The sequence below is a fragment of the Oryzias latipes genome, chromosome 4 (assembly GCF_002234675.1).
Source record: "Oryzias latipes chromosome 4, ASM223467v1".
Lineage (NCBI taxonomy): Eukaryota > Metazoa > Chordata > Actinopteri > Beloniformes > Adrianichthyidae > Oryzias > Oryzias latipes.
Window position 1 is genome coordinate 21407225 of NC_019862.2, and position 21821 is coordinate 21429045.

At 40.7% G+C, this 21821-nt stretch overlaps 1 protein-coding gene across 1 annotated transcript in view; it reads right to left on the reverse strand.

The window, feature by feature from the left end:
- LOC101165469 (phosphatase and actin regulator 1) overlaps positions 1-21516 on the reverse strand; it is a 43201-nt gene extending 21685 nt beyond the window's left edge. The window contains exon 1 of the mRNA XM_023954393.1: positions 21328-21516. Within this exon, the coding sequence (XP_023810161.1) occupies positions 21328-21442 (115 nt within the window). The 5' untranslated portion in view covers positions 21443-21516. The remainder of the gene's footprint in view (positions 1-21327) is intronic.
- Positions 21517-21821: the final 305 nt, after the last annotated feature.

The window sequence follows — 21821 nt, forward strand, 5'->3', positions numbered from 1 at the left end:
CCAGAGTAGTGAGAGTCTGATCAATACTCACTTCATGACCTTAACCCTAGTGCAATCCTAGGCACCATCATCTACACCCACTAGACAGTAATCTTTTCACCTTTATCCACCTTTGTCATGGTAGGGAGAACACGTCAATGTAAGGGTGGGGTCATCTAAGATAGCACAAGGGTTAAAGGCAGTCTCCAGTGACTTCAGGAAAAGGCAGCAGCTTCTGCAGAACTAGCAACACCTGACGGATGAAGAAATGTTTCGATTTTTTAACTCAGAGGTGGTAAGAAAGAGCTCAGATTCATCTTGCAGCAAATGATGTGTTCAGACATTTTTATTATTATCAAAACTAAAAATGTGACTTAGAAAATATTGTTTTGTTGTCTGATATCTCATGCAGCTATATAAACAGACTGTTCCTAATTCTATTTATAGTAGAAGAAGGCTTTTTAATGATGCAGCTGGAGGCACTAGTGCTCGCTTTCATTACCTTTAGTATTCCCGCAGAGAGGTAGAGTCTACAGTTTGCATTGTGATCTAATAACAGTATTTTTAACCACACTGCTGGTTTAAACTTCAATGCTGAAGCTTATATAATAACATTGTTTCAAATCTGACTCTGGAAAAAACTAAACAAAACACACAAACAAGTTTAAAAAAATAATTTATATATAATTTCATAATTGCAGCATGACTTAATTTAGGTAACTTTCTGTTCTTTTTCATCATAGTATTTCCCACTGTGCATATTTCCAACTTTTTCTGATCTACAAACATTTTAAAAATCAGAACTTTGAGTACCTTTAGCAATTATAAAATAAAATCTTAAATCTAAAAAAAAAGGTGGTATTTTTAAGATTTCTTGTCTATGAACAAGTAATATATAATAACGGGCGATTTTGGTGCAGTGGTAGGGCGGTCGGCCTCTGATTGGAAGATTGCAGGTTAGATTCCGTCCTTGCCCACCCTGTCGAAGTGTCCTAGGGCAAGACACTGAACCCCACCTTGCCCCTGGTGGAAGGTTGGCGCCAGTGTTCAGCAGCGGAGCCGCCACCAGTGTGTGAATGTGTGTGTGAATAGGTTTGTGACTGTAAAGGGCTTTGGGCCTTCAAGGAAGGTGGAAAGCGCCATACCAGTATACGCTATTTACCATTATTTTTAGAACATTATGCTAATTATTTAATTGTTTCTTTATGTCAAGTAAGTTGTTTTACACTGGAAATTATGCAAAAATACCATCCCAGCTAAGAGTTTTTGCTGCTTGGTTGCAATATTTATATATTTAACTACTAAGAAATCAGTCAATTGGTAGGATTAAGTTGAAGTTAAATCGTTTTTTTCTTAATAAAAGGAGGGAGAACTGCAAAGATCATGGTCAAACTTTAAGCACTCAAAAGCTGCTGCTTGCTGAAAGTAAACAACCTAAAAATATCTGGTGCCTTTTTGGTGGTTTGTCAAAAGCTGCAAAGCAAATTTGTGTTAGTCTTATCTGGGTTTAGAGGAACCTGATGGGAAGGTTGTGCAGGGGTATGACCAACTGCTTCCCCTGCTGTGTTTAGAACTTGATTTTACCCTCGTTTTTACGTCAAATAAGACTGCGATTGGGTACGAAATATAGCCCTAAAAATCTTCTCATCGGTCCCTCTCACACCTTTATGTGAAAAAAAGGTGCAAAAGAGACAAATTAACACAGCGTCACCCTTCAGGGTGGATCATTACCGCTCTTGTGTGTAAGCTTGTTTCAAAATACACCACTGCAAATCCAAAAATACCCTCTGACATTAGAGGGAAATGAACAGAGTTCACAGCAATAACGACAATTTCTGTTTAATCATAAACTGATTCAATTTTGAAAAGAATGTTAGTCAAAGGAAAGTTTATAATTCCTATTCTTGAGTATTTAACAAAGGTTCTCTCCATGAATCCAGCCTAGATTAGCAAAACATGTCACTTTTAGCTGCAGAGAACAGAAATAGTTCTTCACCCATAAATGACAAAAAGTAGAACATATCTGCATATTTCCTTCTACTGTTCTCTTATCTTTATCTTACCTTTCAAGAGCCACTGATGAAAAGGGCGTTTTTGCTGTTTTTTAACATTTCCTTGTGGCATTTTCTGATGATGAAGGACAACTGTAAAGAAAGCAGGGCCAATGGTCCCGCCCACAGCTCACAGACGAATTTAGGTGTTTTTGGTTTTGGCTAAAAACAATAATCATGAATCCTAAGAATAATCATAATTACAAAAACAGTTTTAAAATTGATCAAAAGATCAGAGTTACACTTTAAGTTATTCTAATTAATCTAAGATTTAAAATTAAAATTAGGATTAATTTGTCCCAAAGCCAGAAAAAAGAGATTGTCATTGTTTTATTGATTATAAATATGCAAAGATTATTTTTTATAAAAGTTTGTGTGTGACATGAGTTGTAAGGGATTTTTTCCCTCTGATCAAATTTCCCATGATGCTCGTGTATTTTTATTTGCATCGTTTGTGAGGAGCTTTCTGTCTTTCTTTAGATAAAGATGGAGCTCAGAGATTTATTTTAAAGATGAATATGATTTCAGCGCCGGCTTGTTTGATGCTGCAACCTTTCTGTTATTCATAATATTGAGGTTGTTTGTCTGAAGGCAGATCCAGGAAGTGGAGCCAGTCCAGCACAGACCCCAGGTGTTCCTGTCACACGGGAACATGTCTTTGCTGCTGTCAGGTCGCCTGCTGTCTGCGTGCTGTCACATGCTAAACCGTCCCGTCCACCAGCATCACAGAACCAGCACATGAAGGCTGGATTTTCAGCCCACAACGAGAGGAATCAGCCAGCTCTTCTGCCTGACGGCTACGATAAGATCCGAACCTCGTCACGGTCCTCCCAAACCATCAGAGGAGCTTAAAATAACATGGATCGCAAAATGTCGCTGTAGAGGATGAGATTTCTTTCCCTCCTTCCTTCTGAATTTCCAGGTTTAAACTGCTAATCTTCTTATTTTTCTAGCGTGGATTTGACCCGAACACTTTCCTTTGTAAGTGGGGTTTTTTGATGGAAAGTTTTGTAGATTACTGATCGGTTGAAGGGATAATCGATCGGGGGTCCAGAGGTCATGAGTTCTCCACAGCTCTCCGCTTAGTGCCAAGTAAAACTGCCAGGATCAATACTGGCTCTGATGTTCACACCAAGGACGGGCTCCAAAACCGGCTCTATAAATTCAATCACTGCCAAGTTTACAGGATACCTTTAAGGTTTTATATCCTGAGAAAAAAACGGATTCATGGATGCGAATCAAACTCATGGTACTGAAGGATTACAGGTGGTGCTCAGACAACAAAAGCAGACACGTCCTTGTGTTCCTGTATTGTGCTGCCCTATGCATTGCCAATTGAAGTGCCCCTGCAGTTACAAAAAAAGGCTTTGAATATATGGAAATAATAAGCCCCTCCCCCTTTCTTTCCAACTATAAAAGCCAGAAAATTTTAATCTGTAAATCATCTAAACTGAGTGTTTTCAGAGAAATGCCATTCCTCACACACACTGTTACCAAAGTAGACGCCAAAAACTTAACTTCTTCACAAAACCTGATTTACAATTTAGAAAATGCTGGTCAAGAAAATGTTGAAAAAATGTCCATATGCTGAAGTGAAGAAGAAAGAGATTTTTTTAGCTCATCTCCTCAAGATGACAACCTAACAGCTCACATCACAAAGCAACTGTTTACTTAAGGAAAACAAGAAAAAATTACACCCAGTTATCTAGAGATCACGGGTAAATGATGTAACATCTTTAAAAAACACAAAAAGATTGGTTTTGATTGAAGATGACTGATTTGACAGTCGTTTCTGACCCAGCCACGCCCCAGGATCCTGAGCCAGACCCTGATTTAGCTACACCCCAGTACTGAGACCCTGGGGTGAGAAAATGTATTTATCGATCTGATTGGATCCAAGCTTAATAAATAAATAATTGATCCATAAATAGATATTGATCTTTTATGCCTTTCCTTTTCCAGTGACCTAAAACTAGGTCATTAGTTTTGGTAGCCCTGTGGCCCCGAAAGAGACAAAATGAGATTAAAATATGAAAAAAATGTTTTTTTTATTTTAGGACAATACAAGGGAACGCATTCAAAAATAATGAGTCAGTTTAGAGCCTTAATAATAAGCACATTTTCATTGGAGCTTCTCCGTTTAAGAAACCATGTAACACTGTATGGTGTTTAAAAACATCATTGGTTTATTATTTCACTCATACGTTTTACAATATATGACCTGTATCGGATTAATATGAATATCTTCATAACATGTCTACATTAATACTGTATATCTTTACAAATGTGTCTAAATGTGTAAAGTGCGTAAATTTAAAATTGGATTGGATCGAATCGAGTAGAATAAAAGAATCGAAAAACCGTGAATCAAATCCATCCAGGCTCTAGTGAGACAAATCAAATTCATTCTGGAAATTATTGATGAGACCCAGCCCTACGCCCTAGTACCAAGACCCTGAGTAAAATCCAAACCCTGACCCAGCTACGCCACATGGCCCTGAGTCAAGCCCAAATCCTGACCCAGTTATACCCCAGGGAGGACCCTAAGCCAAACCCAAGCCCCCCCACCAAGTTTCAGGATTATTATTTGTCTTGTTGAACTCTGTTAAACTCCCGAGTTTGTTTTTCTTTTGGTAGTCCATCCACAAATCCTAACATATGACGAAGAAACAACCGCCTCCTTCTAATGATCATCTATCATATCTCATCTCATCAAGGCTTCTGTCTCAATCTGACAGAAATGATTAATCATCCTCTGGCCTTTGACGGTGCTGCTGCTAATCTCAGCCCTGAACTAAGACCTTCACCATCCAGGCAGAGATCTACTACACACGATTAATGTCAGTAAAGCCTCCTGTTTGACTACAGACTTTAATCTTTCACCTCCTCTTTTTACCACCCCTCATTTGTGCTCGACTGCATCCGTAATTAAGACGTCTGCCGGTTCGAAACTGCTGAGGAGCTCAAACACAGTTCTGTGTTACTGAACAGCAGATAATTAGCCGCACAGCAGGAGAACTGCCTCAACCAAAACTGTCAGACCAGCCTAAAGGAACCTGCAGCGTGGTCCATCACACCAAGAAACAGAGTCAGAGAGGGAAACCAAGAAAGTTACAGAGGAAATATAAACAAATTCTGAGAGTTGTCCAGCTACGTTCCCACCGGCCTTGAGTAAAATCCACGTTCAAATGACCACGTTCAAAGAACAATCTATGTCAATGCGGTTTAATGGGCTACCGCTATGCACGTTTCTACGACCATTTTTGGGCTCTACGTTCAAAACACACATCCATTGAGGGCCTTGTAATGTTGAGTGGTTGAACTTTGACTAATCAGTGACTCGGATTTGGTGGTGATGTACGGATGGAGTTCCTTTGTAATTCGTGGGAGTGCCAATCGTTTGAAAGGTGGTGGACTAGTAAACAGTGGCAAAAGATTAAGAAGAAGAAGAAACCCTTTCCTGCTTGTCCAGTGTGAATACTATGGGCAGTCCCCAAACCATGGACGAGGGCCAGATCCGGCCCGCCTCTACATTTGGCCTGGCCCCTGAACAATATCAGAGACTCGTGATTTTGTTTTTTTATTTTTTGAGTCTGGTATCGCAATGAACACCTGCAAAAAATGTGACATTTAACTCCATCCTTCTGCAGTCTTGACCCTATCTGAACCCTCCCTCCCCCCAAAAAATCCCTGTCAAAGAGAGTAGAATATACTGTTCCCTTTCTATGTTTCAGTTCACCTTTCGTGGTCTCACTGATTCTTCTATGTGATCATGTATGCAGCTTTTTCTATGAAAAAGGTTTAAATTTTAAAACGTTTTTCTTTTTCTGTATGAAATTGGTGATGCATCAATCTCCCTTTTCCAGTCCTGAAACCAAAACGTGGCTTTCACAAGTCTGCTGACACCTAATCCCACACCAATACTACAGCATCTTAACTGCTCTTCTAAAAATATCACTTCCATTAATCTGGCTTTCGAGGTAAAATTTAGATTTTTTGCAACCTGATTCCCTCACTCAGAGTCTGCGCCTAAAAGCAGAAAGGCGGCGTTAAAGGCCGTCTGTGACTCCTTCAGTCTTCTGTGTCCTTTCTGAAGTGTTTTGGCTCCAGATGCTGGGAACAGCTCTGAATCCTGCTTGATGAAGACAGACAAGAGTGTTGGCAGGTTCAAAGGCAAAACAAAGTTCAGCCTTTTGAAGTTACACTCTTCCTCGTCTTCATCTTCTCGCTTTTGCCGTCATTCACTATTCAGCTGGTTACAACCCCCTCCCTGCTCCCTGTGACTGGACTCACGTCACGCTGCATAAATACAAAGTGACAGTGCAGTCCAGCCTGCAGGAGCGTACGTGTGTGTGTTTGTGTCTGTGTGCGTGTGGAGCAGTGTGAAAGTGTGAATGTGAGTCATCCCTCTCTGTCTCCTGTGTGAACTTGTGGTTTGGTGTATGCTTTGTTCACACGGGAGGGGGCCACATGTACAAATGCCAATGGGGATGGGGGGTGTCCAATACAAAAGAAACGCTCACGGCGAATACTTCCACGCAGAGTTGATGAATCTGAAGGCACGCACACATTTAAAAAAAAAATTCCCATGAGATTTTAAATCCACATTTTAGGAGGGTTCTGTACAAATGTACTTGCTACTCTTTTTAAAAACTCTTTGCAACATTACTGTTTCCTGCAGGGGCGGAGCTAGAGGGGACAAGGGGGGGGGGGGGGGGGGGGGCAGCTGCCCAACAGCAAAATGATTTACCCCTGCTTGTCCCCCAATTTTTGAGTCAATATTAGAATCATTATTGACAAAGATTAAGAAAACATCAATATAAGCTTAAAGATGAATTCATTAAATAAAACTGTTTGAAACATGCTATTTTTTTATACTTTCCGTTTGTTATGACCACTTACTGTTCTCATTTTTCTTATCATCTTATCTTATTTTATCAAAGTCTTCTACACCTCCTCCCCCATGTAAAATGTTCAAACCAAATCAAACTTTATTTATAAAAAGTGCTTCTTAGCTCCACCACTGCCGAATTCTAATGCATTTCACAACACCTGGATTAATGTTGCTTTATTTTGATTACACCAGCAAAAATAGAAGGAAAAAACATACATCTTTAAATTTAGGGGCAAAGTAATAATAATAGTAATAAAAGTAATAATAATAACTAATAATAGTAAAGACGACAGTACAAGAATCACAAACAAAGCTTTTCAGTCCAAAGGATGGTTTGTAAGCAGCCCAGATCTATATCTTTTTGTCAGGTTTAGCATGAAAACTCAAAGATTTTGACACAATGTTGACTTTTCTTTTTTGCTACTCTTCATTTAGCTATTTTTAAATTCAAAACGATCAAAACACCAAATTGTGTCTCACAAAAATCACACTTTCTGCACAACGGAAATTTTCAGTTGGAGGATAAAAATTCAGTTTGAATCAGTTTAGTCCATCCTAATGAACATATGGACTCAACATACCTATCTACTTAAAAAAGAAAAACATAAACAAAAGAATTTGGCAAAATGTCTTCTTTTAGCCTAAAACAATAACAGATACTGTCTATGAAAATACATAAACTTTTTAAATTACAAAAAATATGTGTGTGTTCCTTCAGGTAACGGTAAGTATGGGACAGTTATAATAACGTGAAATAAAAAAAATTAGCATGTAGGATTAGCAAGAACATGTTAAAAAAGGTAGGAGAGCAAGAATAGTCTGACACATATAATGACAAAGTAATAGCGGTTTATTTCTTAATAGAAGACTTAATAGAAGGGGGGAGGGGTCACTCAATCCAGTTCTTTTATACAGTCAATATACAGTTATTGTTATGTACAGGTTCAAATATACAATTCCAAAGTCTAGTGCCCTGGAAATGTCTCTGAAGTCTCTGCAAACACAAATTTTTATTGATGCTTACTGAATTGGTGAAAACCCCAATGTATCTCACTTAAACAAAATCTCTACATTTTTTTTTTTAATCCTCCAAGTTTTCATTGCCAGAACACAGTTGGTTCACGAACAGTCTTCATAAAATCTTCTTATTTTGAAGGCTTTTACTTTGGCAAATGCGTGACGTCATATTTGCAGTTAAAAAAATTAGTAGTTGTGTGTCCAAATTGCGTTAAAATCTAGAGCACTGGACAGTCCTACACTACATAGTTTTTTTTTTTTTTGGGTTAGGGTGTAGTGACATAATTTGGACATAGCATTTCAGTGGGTAAAATGAGAAGGAAAACGTCCCAAAAACAAAAACAACAATCACATGTGGGTGAAACAAACCAGCATACAAAAGGAAACATACGCCAGTATGTTGATGAAAACTGGAGAAGGTGCAGCCATCCTGCAGAGAACTCATACCTGACAGTATCTGTTCCATGTCACGCCTCTGCCTGCTCCTTCACTCTGACCTCACCCAGCTGAGGAGCATAATTCCCACTATGGTGAGTAATAACTCGAGTCTGAGTCACTCTGGATTTCTCTCTCAGCACAAAAGGCACCCTGTGCGAGCTAAATGAACAGTCCCACATGCAAACAGTGGAGCAGAATGTGGATGTGCTCAGTGTGCAAAAAAAAAAATAACAAAAATACAAGGATTTGTCCCGGACTGATTCTTCAAGTTGTCCAACTTAAAAAGAAGAGACAATCCTGTAAGGTTCTGTTGAAGTTGGACAACTTGCAGAATCGATGAGTGCTAAATACCTTTTTGCCCCACTTTTCGTCTTCCCAGGCCATTTAAGAACCTTTTCGGGGGATTTGACACCATGCGCCGCTTAAGGCAGATTGGTAGCCGTGTTAATGCACGAGCTTATGACAAGAGAGTTGCTCAAAAAAGCCGTGAGAGACGGTTCGTGTGCAACGTTCCCACCATATTTTCACAGACCCCGTCCAATCCCAGATCTTTTTTCCAGCTGCCAACCCTCATGGCTTCATCTTGCCAAACCGTCCTCATCCTCAGACTCCTCCTGCCCCCCCTCCTCTTTCTTAAGCCCTGTTGGTGTCAGCTCACATCCATTCAAACCGCTCTCATGCGTCTCAGTATTTCTGGGAAAGACTGCAGAGGCAAAATGAACCAAAAAAGCAGGAGAAGTTGCAAACATTCAAAATACTGTCAGAAATTGGGTGAAATACTTTTTTTTTTATCAGTATGACACTGCAGGAATCAGTATGTTTCATAATTAGACTACCCACAATAAGTGGACATTGAACATGCATTAAAAGTTAAACCAGGTGGATGGCGCCCCTTTTCTTTCATGGAAGTGCCAACGATTTGAAAATTGATCACGGAGGAGAAATTAATAATGGCAGTTTGTGTCTGAATTATATGACAATTATGCGACATATGTCAGAATGGAGCTGCGAAAGAAAAAGCCTTCAACAAGCAAGATTCCCCAAATTTGTACCACTTTTAACATTTTCACCAAGCTTCTTCCTGCTGTAGGTGACAAAAATGTGCTGGTACATAGTAGAAAAAAGAAGAAGCAGCCCCTCCCTGCTTGACCAGTGTGAACACCACAAGATAAATGTGCATTTAAGAACCCAAGTTTAAATGATGTGAGGGGTATTAGAGTTTCCATTAAACATTAAACTGTTGCAGGTGAGTCATTGCCATGGACATTTACAGTGGGCACACGACCATGTGACCTAGACAAAGCAGCAACGGTCTACCGTCCTGTTCACAGATGAGTGTCTGGTCAGAAACGATGGTCGTCAGCATTGCTGGAGAAGGCAAAGGTGAGCAATACGTGTTTTGGTTGAAGAAGTGCAACAGTATGGACCAGCATCACCAGTCAACGCAAAACCAATTTGGTTATTGTAGATGGGCTAATCACTGCACATTATTATCTACACAGAACCCATCATCATTCCCCAATTCCACCAACACACCCTCAACTTTCTGTTCACAGACGACAATGCTCCACCACATCCTACCAAAATTATTACAGCTTAACTTCAAAAAGTGGGAATATCTCATATGATATAACCAGCAATGTCTTTTGACCTGAACCCCATAGAGCACATCTGGGACCAGCAGAAGCAGACACTGGAGGATCGTACCCCACCCCCAAGTGACCTAGCAGAACTGCATCTAGCACTTGTAGAAGAGTGGAACGCATTGCCTCAAAAAAACATCATGAGATGAGTGAGGAGAACAAGACGTCACTGTCAAGCTGGCTGTCATGGCGGCAAATGGTAGAAATACCCACTATCGACATGGTCAATTTTTACTATTTAGGGCCGTCTTTATTATCACCTTAAATTCTGGGGGACCTACTATGTATTCCATTAAAATTCAGACAAATTGGAAAAGCAGTATTGTAAATAATACTATCCCAGACTTATTGTGAGTAGTGTAATATCAGTGGTCACCAAGGTTATAATAGTTTCGGATTTTTTATTAGTTTTAGTTTTTATTTAGTTTTGAATTTTTGTTTTTAAATTTATTTAGTTTTAATTAGTTTTTAGAGGCTGCTTTACTAGTTTTTATTTTTTTTGAAATTGCTTCGTTTTAGTTTAGTTTTTATTAGTTTTAGTGTTAGTTTTTTCTTCTTCTTTTTTTTGTAAATTAGGATATTTGTCAGGTGCATGATTCAAAATCACCAGAATAAGTATTGTATGATAAAAACTCAATCAAAGATACATTTTGAAACACCTATTATTCAGAGGACAAGCATCCTTAAATTAAAATACTACAGCCGATAACAGCATTACGTTATCTGCTCTGGCTTCTTTTTCGGGGGAGGGCGGGCGACAGGCTAGCTTGTCTAGGTACTGTTGATTTGCGTTGTTGTGTGCGCTTTTTAAATGTACTTTTAGATTCGTAGGGTTTTTCCCTTTGAGGAGCATTCCACAAATGTTGTCTCCTGCTTCGACTACAAGGCACTTACTTTAGTTTTCGACGCTGTTATATTCAAAAAAGTCCCAAATAGGACTCTCCCGCTTTCTCCCAACTTTTAATGCAGCCATCACGCTCATGTAAATGTCTATGACAACGCTAGCCGGCAGTGTCCGACAGACATCATGTGACGTCACAGACTACGTGATGCCGTAAGGTTCAGAAGATACACAGTAAAACTAGCAGGGTGAAGAAAATAGACTTTATTTCAACCCAAAAGACTTATGTATTAACAAAGACGAAAACGAAGTATTTTTTGGGGTTAATATTAGTTAGTTTCAGTTAGTTTTATACACACAACAAAACAGTTTTAGTTAGTTTTCGTTTTTTTAAAACTCTCGTTTTTATTTTTATTTCAGTTAACGAAAATGTTTTTTCAGTTCTAGTTTTAGTTTTTCTTGTTCGTTTTCGTTAACTACAATAACCTTGGTGGTCACATTAGTCAACATTTGGTCAACACAAAACGATAAGTCAAAAAGAAAGAAAAGGAAACTATTTTACCAGCCTTTACCGTTTCTTTCCCACCTTCAAAATATAAGATAATTAAAAAAAAACTGAAATAAGAGTTTTAAAAGTACTCAACTTTATGTTTAAAACAATTTTGTCATTTATTAATGTCACTAACTTCAGGATGTGCATGACAAAAACCTCAAATGATCTCTCAGAAACACTTTTGAGAAGGCCATTCAGACCATTACCAGCTGTTAATTTTTTTTCCAGAATGTGGCTAAAGAAAGCAACAAGCCGCCGTGAAAACCCAGGTTTACTACTCCAAGCCACCTCCCACACGCTGCCGAGAGAGGAGGCGTGCTGAACACATTATGACAATTTGTCACACATGAACTGTGACACACTTCACAGAGAGGAGTGGGTTTTGCAAAACGGAAACAAACAAACAGAGATTTGAATTATATGAAGGGGGTGGGTGGGCACATTGGTTTACATTTGAAAAAAAAGGGAGGAAAAGAGAAAAGGAAGGACATTTAAAAAAGAATGCTAGATGGAGTATGAAGGAATATTTTCCTTTCTGGGATTTGCTAGCTGTGCCTGGTTTGTTTTTGCTCTGTTTCTGCTCTGATTTAGCTAAGTGCACCTCTACAATGAGCGAGCTAGCGAGACACTTGCTACATAAAATCTAAAAATAATTTAAAAACTGATTAAAGTTTGTGTATTTCTTCAAGAATGACTATCACAGCCAACAGAAAAATCAACAACTCTACAAAGTCAAAAAAGGAAGTAAACTCAGTGATTAAAGTTAGATTTTGGTGTTAAAAGTGTAAAGTAGAAAGAAAAAACAATCCAAACGATGCAAATTCTCAAGAATTTTTAAGAAAGCTATAAAAATCACCTAAAGGTAAAGAAATGCTCGCATTTTTATCAAAAGAAAATGTGCTAAATAGCTTAAAGCTAATCAATGCTAAACTATGCTATAAGACATAAAAAGATATCGGAAAATGTAAAACATCATAAATAAGTAATTTCTTATCAAAACATTAACATTTATCGAAAAACAACTTTGAAAAAAAAAACAAAAAAAGGAAATAATATGCTAAGTGAACTAAATGCATCATATATATTTAAAAAAGGAACACTAAATTAGTTGGAGTGTAAGATAGCTCAAAAGATGCTGAACCGTTTGTTTAGCACTGTCTTGAGTCAACATGGCAGCTTAGCTACTTGCTTAAGTGTTGTAAAAAAAGATAGAAAAAGCTGAATAATGTCAAATGTTACAAAAGTCAGAAAACATATTTTCAGAAAAAACTTTTTTAAAAAAGAAAATGAAAACATTGCTTAATAATTCCAACTACTTTATTGTTGCTCTGACGTAAGTATAAATACTAGCTTTAGCCAAAGACATTTTAAAACAGATGTCAAACTTTTTCTGATTTTGTCTTTTTTAATTTTACTTGTTAACTTTCAGAAATCCTTTGTAAATATTGTCAAAACAACTTAAAGAATACGGTAGTTTTTCTATCACTCATTCTAAAAGACAAAGGAAAAAGATCTTCCACAATCCCGAAGAACACTTTGACACAGTTTAAATTGAGTAAAAGTGGTGACATTTGTTCTCCATATTTCACCATTCCCCTAGGGAAGCTGTCACAGCAGCATTTAGGAACCATTTGGTGGATTAACCCCCTAATCTAACCCATTAATACTGAGAATCAAGGGGAGAGTTTTTGGTATGACCCAGACGTGGGTTTAAACTCATAATTGCCCAGCCTCAGGGCGGACCCTCTATCACTAGGCCCCTCAGGTGTGAAGAAATATTTACATTCAAAGCCCATAACTGTGCAATTAAATAACAGTAAAAGTATCGTTGAGCTGATTTTAACAATACATTTGATGGAAAGGTATAACCCCGAGAAAAGCTGAGAGACTTAGAGTGTGTGGACAGGATCATCATGAGTCATGAAGGTCTGAGCCATCTGAGCGTCATAGTAGACTAGCAGTAACTACTGATCTCATTCAGATTAGTTTCACAGAAATAATCCCTTCAGATTGCCGTGTGAAGAAGGATGTTTAGGAGGACAATGATGGAATACAGAACAACAATGGGATACTTTTTCAATCAAGCAGCAGCTGTACATGTGACTGTCAAGTCAGCCAGTTCCAGAGGAGGTGGTAGTAGGCATTGATCAAACGTCATCCAGTACATATGCATGGAGCCCTGGACATGACATTGAAAAAAAGTTAAAATAAATACGGTTCCCTCAGACTTATTGTGGCCGCATATTATTTTGTGTGCACAAATTAGCATTTTGTGGGCACATATAACCATTTTGTCTGCACAAAATAGCTTTTATGTGCAGATATAAACATTTAATGAGCATGGAAATTATCAATTTGTGCAACAAATTAGCAATTTGTGCAAACAAATTAGTGTTTTGTGTGCACAGTGAGCATTTTTGTGTGCACAGATTGGTATTTTCTTCACCAAATCTGCATTTTGTCTGCACAAAATAGCATTTTATGTGCAGACATAAACATTTCCTTTTTGTGCTTGAAATCTAGCAATTTATGAGAACAAATAAGCATTCTGTGTGGACAAATTAATATTATGTGGGCACGAATTAGCATTATGCTGGCACAAATTAGTTTTTGCAGGCACAACTTGCCCTTTTGTGTGCACAAATTAGCATTTTGTTAGCAAAAATAAGCATTTTGTGAGACCCAATTAAGCATTTTGTCTGCACATAAAATGCTATTTTGTACAGATATAAACATTTAATGAGCACACATTAGTATTTTGTGCATGGAAATTAGCAACTTGTGCAAACAAATTAGCAATACGTGCAAGCAAATTAGCATTTTGTGTGCAGAAATGAATATTATGTGGGCACAAATTAGCATTTTGCAAATTAGTGTTTTGTGTGCACAGTGAGCATTTTTGTGTGGACAGATTGGTATTTTGTTCACCAAATCATAATTTTGTCTGCACAATATAGCATTTTATGTGCAGACATAAACATTTCACTAAAATAGGGGTTTTAGTGATCGGTTCTGAAGACAAGAGAGAGATATTTTTATCTAAAATAAAGAATTACAAAACTGCTCAGTGTGAGAGAAAACTGGGTGTTATTTTTGACTCAGAGGTTAATTTTATACCACAAATTTAAAAAAATATCAGGAAAACAGGATTTTATTATCTGAAAAATATTGCCAGAGTCCGCCCATTTCTCTCTTTTCCCAGCACAGAGGTGCTAATGCATGCTAATGCCCTGCTCTCTGGTCTTCCCAGAACAAGGATATCAAACCTTCAACGTCTGCAAAATTCAGCAGCTCGCGTATTGACGAGGACCAGGGGGCGGTAACACATTACACCGATTTTAAAATCGCTGCATTGGTTCCCAGTGCGCTTCAGGTTTGATTTTAAAGTTCTTTTATTGGATAATAAATGTTTTTATGGTCTCGGGCCTTCATGTTGGTCTGATTTGATTTTAAAGTATGAGCCCTGGCTGACCCTGAGGTCCTCTGATACCGGCCTTTTGGTTAAACAAAAAGTTAGAACAAAAACATACGGTGAGGCCTCATTTTGTTACAACGGACCTCGCCTGGGGAACAGCCTCCCAGAGAGCCTCAGGACCGCAGAGACTGTTCATGTTTTGAAAGGAAGCATTAAAACCTACCTTTTTAATCTAGCTTTTAGTTGAATTTTAGGATTTTTTTTTAATATTTTAATTATTTATTTTCTCTTTTTACTAGTTTTATATGTGTATGTATATATATTTATTTATTTATTTGTATTTATTTTATTTATTTATTTTTAATTTTTTAGTCACACTTACCATTTTATATGTCTATCAAGGTTTTATGTAATTATTTGTTTCTTGATCATCTTATAAATATATTTTAATTTTACATTTTATTTGTAACTCCAGTGTTTTCCTCTGAGGGATCCTCTACATCGGTGACTGACCCTTCTCAGTGAACGGGGTCGCTGCAATGGGATCTCCCGGGTCTCTAACTCTTTCGATCGGATCTGGGGCGTCCTGTGGTAGTGTACTCCGTGAACTTTGGTGGGGGGTCACTGATGTGGACATGTCTTCAAAACTTGGTGTGTGTGTGTGTGTGGGGGGGGGGGGGTTGTCGGCATTGTTTGTCTTGTCATTTTGTTTTTAAATTTTTATTATATTCTAAGCAAAGCACTTTGAGTGACATGTGTTCGAAAAGTGCTATATAAATAAAGGTTGATTTGATTTGATTTCCTTTTTGTGCTTGAAATCTAGCAATTTATGAGAACAAATGAGCATTTTGTGTAATCTAGCCACAGGGGTTGCAAGCCAGTAACTTCTGTGCCGGTCCCAAGCCCGGATAAATAGAGAGGGTTGCGTCAGGAAGGGCATCCGGCGTAAAAATTGCCAAAATAACCATGCGAATCATCCACAACACTTTAGACATACCGGATCGGTCGAGGCCCGGGTTAACAACGACCGCCACCGATGCTGTTAACCTACAGGGTGTCGGTGGAAATTTGACTACTGTTGGTCGAAGAAAGAGGGGAGGCAGAAGGGTCCGTTGCCAGAGAGAGAAGGGAAAAGGCAGGAACATAGGTTTGAGAATAGGGACTCTTAACGTTGGCACAATGACAGGGAAAGGCAGAGAGCTTGCAGACATGATGGAGAGAAGGAAGGTAGATGTACTGTGTGTGCAGGAGACAAGGTGGAAGGGCAGCAAGGCACGTAGTATTGGAGGAGGATACAAACTTTTCTATCATGGTGTTGATAGGAAGAGAAACGGGGTAGGAGTGATTCTGAAGGGGGAGTTTGTAAACAGTGTTCTAGAGGTGAAAAGAGTCTCAGACAGGATGATGAGCCTAAAGTTAGAAATTGAAGGGGTGATGGTGAATGTAGTCAGTGGGTATGCGCCACAGGTTGGCTGTGAGTTAGAAGTGAAGGAGAGATTCTGGAGTGTGTTGGATGAGGTCATAGAGAGTTTTCCCAGAGGAGAGAGAGTTGTTATTGGAGCAGACTTTAATGGGCATGTTGGTGAGGGCAACAGAGGTGATGAGGAGGTGATGGGCAGGTTTGGTGTGAAGGAAAGGAATCTGGAGGGACAGATGGTGGTGGACTTTGCGAAGAGGATGGAAATGGCTGTAGTCAACACTTACTTCCAGAAGAGAGAGGAACATAGAGTGACATACAGAAGTGGAGGTAGGAGTACTCAGGTGGACTACATCCTATGTAGACGAGGTCATTTGAGAGAGGTTAATGACTGCAAAGTGGTGGTAGGAGAGAGTGTAGCCAGACAGCACCGCATGGTGGTGTGTAAGATGACTCTGGAGGTCAGGAAGAAGAAGATAGGGAAAACAGAAAAGAAGACCAAGTGGTGGAAGCTACAGAATGAAGAAACTTGTGAGGAATTTAGGCAGAAGTTGAGGCAGGGCCTGGGTGGTCAGGATGAGCTTCCAGATGACTGGGAAACTACAGCAGAAACTATCAGGGAAACAGGTAGGAAGGTGCTAGGTGTGTCATCTGGAAAGAGGAAAGACGGTAAAGAGACTTGGTGGTGGAATGAGGAAGTACAGGAATGCGTCCAGAGGAAGAGGTTGGCTAAAAGGAAGTGGGATGTAGAAAGGACTGAGGAAGGTAGACAGGAGTACAAGGAAGCGCAGCGTAGAGTGAAGAGAGAGGTGGCAAAGGCCAAACAGAAAGCTTACGATGAGCTTTATGACAGGTTAGACACAAAGGAAGGAGAGAAGGACTTGTACAGGCTAGCCAGACAGAGAGACAGAGATGGGAAGGACGTGCAACAGATAAGGGTGATTAAGGACAGAGATGGAAAGGTGCTAACAACCCAAGAGAGTGTACAGAAAAGATGGAAGGAGTATTTTGAGGAGCTGATGAACGAGGAAAATGACAGGGAAAGAAGGGAGGAAGATGTGGTTGTTGTGGAGCAGGAAGTAGCAGAGATTGGAAAGGATGAGGTTAGGAAGGCTCTGAAAAGGATGAAGAGTGGAAAGGCCGTTGGTCCTGATGACGTACCTGTGGAGGTATGGAAGTGCTTAGGAGAGACAGCAGTGGAATTTCTAACAAGGTTGTTCAATAGGATTTTAGAGAGTGAGAAGATGCCTGAGGAATGGAGGAGAAGCGTTCTGGTCCCGATCTTTAAGAACAAGGGTGACATGCAGAACTGCAGCAACTATAGAGGAATAAAGTTGATGAGCCACACAATGAAGCTGTGGGAAAGAGTAGTGGAAGCCAGGCTTAGGAAGAAGGTGGAGATTTGTGAGCAGCAGTATGGTTTCATGCCCCGTAAGAGCACCACTGATGCCATTTTTGCTTTGAGAATGTTGATGGAAAAGTACAGAGAAGGTCAGAAGGAGCTGCATTGTGTGTTCGTAGATTTAGAGAAGGCGTATGACAGGGTGCCGAGGGAGGAGCTGTGGTACTGTATGAGGTCGTCTGGAGTGGCAGAGAAGTATGTCAGAGTAGTTCAGGACATGTATGAGAGAAGTATGACGGTGGTGAGATGTGCTGTAGGTCAGACAGAGGAGTTCAAGGTGGAGGTGGGACTACACCAAGGATCAGCTTTGAGTCCTTTTTTGTTTGCTATGCTGATGGACAGGCTGACAGACGAGGTAAGACAGGAATCTCCCTGGACAATGATGTTTGCGGATGACATTGTAATTTGCAGTGAGAGTAGAGAGCAGGTGGAGGAACAGCTAGAGAGGTGGAGGTTTGCTCTGGAAAGAAGAGGTATGAAGGTCAGTCGTAGTAAGACAGAATACATGTGTCTGAACGAGAGGGATCAAGGTAGAAGCGTTAGGTTACAGGGGACTGAGGTGAAGAAGGTGCAGGAGTTTAAGTACTTGGGGTCAACAGTTCAGTGTGATGGGGATTGTGGAAAAGAGGTGAAGAGGCGAGTGCAGGCAGGTTGGAGCGGTTGGAGGAAAGTGTCAGGAGTGTTGTGTGACAGAAGAGTGCCAGCAAGACTCAAAGGAAAGGTGTACAAGACAGTGGTGAGACCAGCTCTGCTCTATGGGTTAGAGACGGTAGCAGTGAGACAGAGACAAGAGGCTGAGATGGAGGTAGCGGAGATGAAGATGTTGAGGTTCTCCTTAGGAGTGACCAGGTTAGACAGGATAAGGAACGAGTACATCAGAGGGACGGCTCATGTTGCTTGTGTTAGCGACAAAGTCAGAGAAGCCAGACTGAGATGGTTTGGACATGTTCAGAGGAGGGATAGTGGATATATTGGTAGAAGGATGTTGGAGATGGAGCTGCCTGGCAGGAGGGCAAGAGGACGGCCAAAGAGGAGATATATGGATGTCTTAACAGAGGACATGAAGTTTGCTAACGTTAGGGTAGAAGATGTTCATGATAGAGTGAGGTGGAAAAGGATGATTCGCTGTGGCGACCCCTGATGGGAAAAGCCGAAAGAGAAAGAAGAAATGAGCATTTTGTGTGGACAAATTAGATTTTGCAGGCACAACCTGGCCTTTTGTGTGCACAAATGAGCATTTTGTTGGCACAATTTAGCATTTTGTGTGCACAAATTAGCAATTTATGGGCACAATTTAGCCTTTTGTGTGTACAAATTAGCAATTTGTTGGCTTTGTACACAAATATGAGTATTTTGTGGTCAAAAACTAGTATTTCGTAAACACAAATTAGCATTTTGTGGGCACAAACAATTGTTTTCTAGGCACAAGTTAGCATTTAGTGCACAAACTTCACACAAATTTGTATTTTGCCACTACAATTCAGCACAAACAAGAAAAGGACAATACTAAAATGCTCATTTGTGTCCACAAAATATAAAATTGTGGCCACAAACTAATAGTTTGAGGTAGCAATTTAAATGTTTTTTTGGAATGCCAAGTCCAGGGATCTGTATGAATTATCATGTGAGTAGATGCCCCCCACCCTTCCGCCTCGGCTCGTCTTGCGTGCTCCACTCGTGGACCCTTCAGCACCACACACTGTGGACAGCTCCGCTCCCACGTTTTGAGTTGCGGTGTGATCAAGCGAATCCGGAGACCGACTGCAGCTGCGGCTGCAGGGCAGCACCAAGATGCAGATGAAGCATCGTGACCATGGCAACAAAGGAGGATCATAAACCTATCTGCCCATGCCGGGAGAGCCACGCTCGGGTAGGGCCGGGCATGACTCCCGCACTCCCCCTTGCACGTGTATAGAGAGACTCGTTTAAAAAAGCAACAGCCGAGTTCCCACACGATTTTACAGGTTACAGGGGACTGAGGTGAAGAAGGTGCAGGAGTTTAAGTACTTGGGGTCAACAGTTCAGTGTGATGGGGATTGTGGAAAAGAGGTGAAGAGGCGAGTGCAGGCAGGTTGGAGCGGTTGGAGGAAAGTGTCAGGAGTGTTGTGTGACAGAAGAGTGCCAGCAAGACTCAAAGGAAAGGTGTACAAGACAGTGGTGAGACCAGCTCTGCTCTATGGGTTAGAGACGGTAGCAGTGAGACAGAGACAAGAGGCTGAGATGGAGGTAGCGGAGATGAAGATGTTGAGGTTCTCCTTAGGAGTGACCAGGTTAGACAGGATAAGGAACGAGTACATCAGAGGGACGGCTCATGTTGCTTGTGTTAGCGACAAAGTCAGAGAAGCCAGACTGAGATGGTTTGGACATGTTCAGAGGAGGGATAGTGGATATATTGGTAGAAGGATGTTGGAGATGGAGCTGCCTGGCAGGAGGGCAAGAGGACGGCCAAAGAGGAGATATATGGATGTCTTAACAGAGGACATGAAGTTTGCTAACGTTAGGGTAGAAGATGTTCATGATAGAGTGAGGTGGAAAAGGATGATTCGCTGTGGCGACCCCTGATGGGAAAAGCCGAAAGAGAAAGAAGAAATGAGCATTTTGTGTGGACAAATTAGATTTTGCAGGCACAACCTGGCCTTTTGTGTGCACAAATGAGCATTTTGTTGGCACAATTTAGCATTTTGTGTGCACAAATTAGCAATTTATGGGCACAATTTAGCCTTTTGTGTGTACAAATTAGCAATTTGTTGGCTTTGTACACAAATATGAGTATTTTGTGGTCAAAAACTAGTATTTCGTAAACACAAATTAGCATTTTGTGGGCACAAACAATTGTTTTCTAGGCACAAGTTAGCATTTAGTGCACAAACTTCACACAAATTTGTATTTTGCCACTACAATTCAGCACAAACAAGAAAAGGACAATACTAAAATGCTCATTTGTGTCCACAAAATATAAAATTGTGGCCACAAACTAATAGTTTGAGGTAGCAATTTAAATGTTTTTTTGGAATGCCAAGTCCAGGGATCTGTATGAATTATCATGTGAGTAGATGCCCCCCACCCTTCCGCCTCGGCTCGTCTTGCGTGCTCCACTCGTGGACCCTTCAGCACCACACACTGTGGACAGCTCCGCTCCCACGTTTTGAGTTGCGGTGTGATCAAGCGAATCCGGAGACCGACTGCAGCTGCGGCTGCAGGGCAGCACCAAGATGCAGATGAAGCATCGTGACCATGGCAACAAAGGAGGATCATAAACCTATCTGCCCATGCCGGGAGAGCCACGCTCGGGTAGGGCCGGGCATGACTCCCGCACTCCCCCTTGCACGTGTATAGAGAGACTCGTTTAAAAAAGCAACAGCCGAGTTCCCACACGATTTTCTCTGCAGCCGACAGTCAAGGCGGAGTCTGGCTGGAAGAAAAAAAAACCCACTAGCATGCGTCCAGTGCAGCTGCAGACGCCTCCAATCAACGGGAATAGCCGAGCACAACTGATGCCGTCAATGCTGCACAATGAAAAATCAGAGTCATGCATGCATGTGTCCGTCCATGCGTTTGTGGGAGGTGTCCCGCAAACTAAAAATAAAATAGAACACCAAAAGAAAGCGAAAGCCCGCACGGGAACCCCATGGACGCAGCTAAAAACGCCCAAACGCCAGGCTGGCCGGAAGCCTCACCTGTCTCGAGGTGCAGAGAGATCCGCGCTTCGTTAATGTACGGAGTGTCACTCTTGGAGCGGACCCTCCGGATCGGTCTGCGGTCCACCTCTTCCTCCGGGGCCGCCGCCATCATCGGCGAGCCGGGCAGAGTCCACAGGCGACCGGCGGGACTGCGAGGGAGGGAGGGAGAGAGGCGGCAGCAGTCCCTTCTGCACCGCCCAGGAAGGAGGGTGTGTGCGCGCGCGTGTGTGTGTGTGTTTGTGTGAATGTGTGTTTGTGATAGCAGTGAAAGGAGAGAGGGAGGTGAAGGGGGTCATTTTTTTATTTTAGTTTTTTATTACAGGATTAAACTAGAGAGAATACATAAAAAGATTACATAATGACAAAACTTTGACTTTATATTATATCAAATCTATAACTCAATCTAAAATTTTATTGAAATTAAATGATGAAAAAAAAAAAAAAAAAACACCAAGCCACAGGCAGTGCTATCTGCTCTCGCTGCACCTCTG